At 48.3% G+C, this 4,573-nt stretch overlaps 1 protein-coding gene; it reads right to left on the reverse strand.

Annotated features, from left to right (window-relative positions):
• Nucleotides 1–715: 715 nt before the first annotated feature.
• GSTUM_00008448001 (uncharacterized protein) lies at nucleotides 716–3,220 on the reverse strand. XM_002840050.2 has 3 exons: nucleotides 2,714–3,220; nucleotides 1,306–2,655; nucleotides 716–1,246 (listed from the first exon to the last, which is right to left on the reverse strand). Exons 1-3 carry the CDS (start codon nucleotides 2,886–2,888, stop codon nucleotides 1,020–1,022), a joined length of 1,752 nt encoding a protein of 583 aa, XP_002840096.1. The 5' UTR covers nucleotides 2,889–3,220; the 3' UTR covers nucleotides 716–1,019.
• Between the last annotated feature and the right edge of the window lie 1,353 nt (nucleotides 3,221–4,573).

Raw genomic sequence — 4,573 nt, forward strand, 5'->3', positions numbered from 1 at the left:
CGAATTGTCCTCACTATAAGCAATTCTTTCCAAAACCTCACTATAACAAATGGAAAATCTGGAACCCTTCACATTCATTATAACAATGTGCGACCACATATATAGTCAAGATACTAAGGTGGTTTCGTGGTGTAGTTTTCTTCAATAATTTTAGGGTCTTTTAATTGCGCACGGCCTCCCCGCCTGAGGAGTCTCCCCAAGAGGGGCAAACAAGTAGCGATTCTATGGCATACTAGTATGAGTACAACCACAGTATACTTTAGAGAGTGGACAAAATCTCGGCTTTGTGAGCGGTTGGTTGTTGTTTCCTTCATTCCTTCACTCACTCACTCACTAACTTCCACGTTTGCAGAATGTTGGGGTGGTTAGATGGTTGGTTACTCGAGTAGTAATGGGTATGACAGCGGTGATCAAAGTTAGAAAGGGGATCTTTTGGGGACGAGTTAAACGTTACCCTAATATTGTGTTGACCAGTTGCATCCCAATGCGGTATTTTTAGTAGCATACGGTATTCGAATGCACCAAATTAAATCAACTCAAGGCAATGTGCAAGAGGTTAAATCAGATTGTCAAGATATGATATCATGAAAACGCTGTCTTCATTAACAAAAAAGTCAAAGTTAAGGGATCCTTGCCAGTGAAAGTGAATAATGGTCCCCAAAGCGGCCCACCCGATCAGTTGCCAGACCATGATCAGTTCCCCGGTAAATTACCCTACCCCGCTTGCGAGATCCATTACGAGTACAGTACATCGGACAATTCATACCAATCACACACCGCATCTCCACCAAAACCCTGGACGATATCTCCCAAGATACGACGAGGAAAAGTGAAATTTAGAAAAAAATAAAAGTATATAAAACCCACAAAGAAAAGTCATCAATATAATGCCGAAAAAAACGACCGCTCACTGCACAAATGGGAAGGAAAAAAGGACTAAATGGCAAAGAGGTAAATTATTGTATCCAAGAAGTTTAGAGTTGTACATGTGAGACTTCTTCAGTAGAGAATGGAACCGTTTAGAAAACACCCAAGCAACCAAAATTGGGCTCAACACCAAAGGCACCTGCCGTCTTCCACAAGTCATTCTCGAAGCTGAAGTAAGTTATTTGACCAGGGCACTCCTTGACCATGGAGGCAATGGCAGCCTTCTGCTCCGCCGCACCGGGAACAGCGTTTCCATTGGGCTGACCTGCTGAGGGCCATCCAGCCTCCAGAACCCATCCTGGCTTTCCACCACAGGCATCTGCGGAAAGAAATTTGATCAGCAACTGCTCAGGATATAAAGAATGGGGGTTATCTTACCAGAGGCGAGCTTGAGTTGACCCTTCACAAACTCACCAGCCTTTTCGGCAGTGTTTTGAGGGTTGAAGAAGGCATGAGCGTTGACACCGACAACATCCATAGCACTACAAAGAACGCTACCGTGAGCTTGGAGGATGTTGAGTGTCTCAGCAGTGGTGACATGTCCGGTGTACCCGGCACCCTGAAGCTGACCCTTAACCTTGGAGATGTAGGCAGCCAATTCCTCAGCAGTGCAGAATCCATTGAAGACAGCCTCATTACCGACAACAAAGAGAACAACCAATTCAAACTTCTTCCATTCAAGGATATCCTTAACCTGCTCATCAGCAGTGGAGACACCGCCGGCCTTGATGAAGACACCGAGAATGATACCAACACCATTAGCCTCGCAAGCAGATCCAACGTTCTTGAGACCATCACAGTCAGTGGAGTATAGACGGATGTTCTGAAATCCCTTAGAAGCAATACTGGTAATGTCTGCAGAGACCTCAGAAGCGGTCTTACAACCACCATTGGCGGTGTATGGCGAGTAGGTAATAGCCCAAAGACCACCGCCAGATACCGGCTTGCTGGTAGCAGAGCTCGATGGAGCAGAAGATGAAGAGACGGGGGTGGCGGAGGCGGTGCTAGAAGGAGCCAACGGGGTGGTGGTTGGAGCAACAGATGAAGCAACGGAAGTGGCCGAGACAGTGCTAGCAGGAGGCAGAGGGGTGGTGGTATGGGCACCCGGGGCCGAAGTAGGGAGTCCCTTAGTGGTGTAAGGGCAAACAACAACGGCACTGGTGACAGTAACGGTGGTAACGACCTCAGGATGGGTGTAGGTTCCAGGAGGATATGCGGTTGGGACTGGGTACGTGCAAGGGACAGTGACGGTTCCGGTTACAGTGGTGGTTGAAGCACCAATAGTGTAGGTACCAGCCGTGGGGCAGACATAGGTGGTCAGGACAACCTTGCTGGTAGTAACACCACTAGCAGTCTCAACAGCAGCAACCGGGCAGACGACGGTAGTAGCAGTGTGGACAACAGTGGTAACACCTCCAATAGTGTGAGTTCCAGGAGGTAGCGAAGTAGTCTCAGGAACGCAGACAGTCTCGGTGCTTGTTAGGACAACCGTCTGGGCTGGAATGGTGTAGGTGCCAGGTGTCGGGCAGACAGTCACGATAGGGGTAGGGACAACCGGGGCAGAAGAAGCTGAAGGCACGCTCGCGGACTTGGGCTTAGTGACAGTAACCACATTGGTTGAGGTGGATGTGTATGTCACTGTGGTCTTGATAGTGGTGGTTGGCTCAACAACCGGGACCACGGTCATGGTCTGCTTAACGGTCGAAGCATCACTTGGTGGTACAGTTCCTGCGATATCAAATTAGTATCAACTCTTCGATTGCATAGAAATTGAACAAGTACTCACCAACAGGAACCAAAATTGAGCTGGTGTAGGTTTTGCACTGAGGAGGACTAACCTCACACTCACCACGGGGAGCCAAAGCATGTGGGTGGGCATGGCGGCGGTGCTGGTGCCCCCGAGCGGCGGCCGAACCAGAAAGCAAAGCAGTAGCCGCGACGGCGAACAACGAATACCTCATACTGAAGAACGAAGTGGAAAATGAAAAAAGATGATCTCTTTAATCGTCGATCAACAACACGCGAGTAATTCCAGGAGGGACAATCTCGAGAAAAATGGAGGAATGTTAATTGTTGGGTATATAGGATAGAGAGATTAGAGCAGAAAAGAATGCCCGCTGAAGGAGTGAAGCGGTGGTTTGAGGAATTAGAAGATGCGCAAAGCCCTGTTAACGTGAGAAAGTTGACCTCGAGCGTGTGGAGGAGAGAAGGAAAGGAAGGGGGATGAGGCAAAGGCAAGATAATAAGGAGAGTCGCCTGCCGCCCAGCGAGTCGGGCATGGCACAAAAAAGGGGGTTTCTCATTGTTGGTGCTCTGCTGTGGTCAACGTGAGGTACCGTACTGTACCTGAGAACAGAGAAGCGGCGACCCATGTCAAATGCCCATGTCCCTTTTCCACTCCTGGTACAAGCGCACCCAATAGAGCTAGTGCAGAATTAACTTAGCCTAACCCGCAAAATAATCCCTCGCTTGCAGCAGAGCCCAGTTGCAATTTGCATCATACTTGGTTAGACTTTGCTCCTTTACCCCCCCCCCCAAAGAGAGAGATCCAAGAGACTGGCTTAGAAAGCCATTTTGCTTCTATGATACAATAAGAAGTAATTCTGAGATTGATCTTTTTTTTTTTTCAATGCGATTTGAAAAAAAAAACACATAGAAAAATACCCAAGGAATACAAGTACTGTACAGTGTACGGTTCTCGAGTGCTAGCAATTTCACAGGGGCAGCTAGCGACATTTCTGTTGATTCTCACACCCACACGCAACCTCGAGACAGCCAAGATCCGGTATCATACGCTGCTCGCAGGGTCATCTAAGCAAGCACCACAATCCCGCCAGCAAAATGTGATTGAGAATGGAAAAAAAGGAAAGAAAAAAAATCCCAGCTGAAGGTCAAGTCCAATTGTACGAGCCAAACTCCACAGACTTGCCAAGGATTTGTAGCGGGGTTGAAAGATCGGTGATTTATCCAGACAAAAAGGGTCACAAATTCGGGGAATTCCTGGTGGACCTAACCAATCAAAACCGCAACCCATCTTGCAAAAGGAAAACAACACAAGGGGCGAGAGGGTAAGAAAAGAGATGAATTGTGATCAATTTGCAGAATTGGGGAAGACGAGAGAACTACAAGTAGGGTGTTGTTGGTCCCGCAGAGGAAACGAGCCACCAAAAAGCCCTCGAGCACCTCCCAAAGGAGGGAAACATGGTCTTATCCAGGGCAGATGAGGGTGCGTTTCTTTTCTCAGGCTAAGACCTTTGGAACGAAATCTGCAAGGTACCGGACAACCTTGGGTCCCCAGACCAATTGCCGCCTGAGGTACGCTGCAGCACCAGATCGTTTATGCAGGCATGGTTATGCAGGCATGGTATGAGCACTATAATACCAGCGCTCGAGTATGATACCGGTGCTTTACAAGTACGAGCACCTTACGGTACACAAGACTCTAGGACTTTTTTTGTTTGTAATAGCGAGTGTGTGGGCGATGTCCAGTTATGCGATATGAATCCTCGTCCGCACCTGCATTCCCATCTTCACAATGAGAAACAGGACAAGGAGAAACCTCTTCCCCCCTTCACCACCTCGAATATATGCACTTACCAACTCCAGTCCACTCCCGCCCAAACCCAACCTAACTTGCTCGCACACC

This window comes from Tuber melanosporum (assembly GCF_000151645.1).
Source record: "Tuber melanosporum whole genome shotgun sequence assembly, scaffold_47, strain Mel28".
NCBI classification, from domain to species: Eukaryota; Fungi; Ascomycota; class Pezizomycetes; order Pezizales; family Tuberaceae; genus Tuber; species Tuber melanosporum.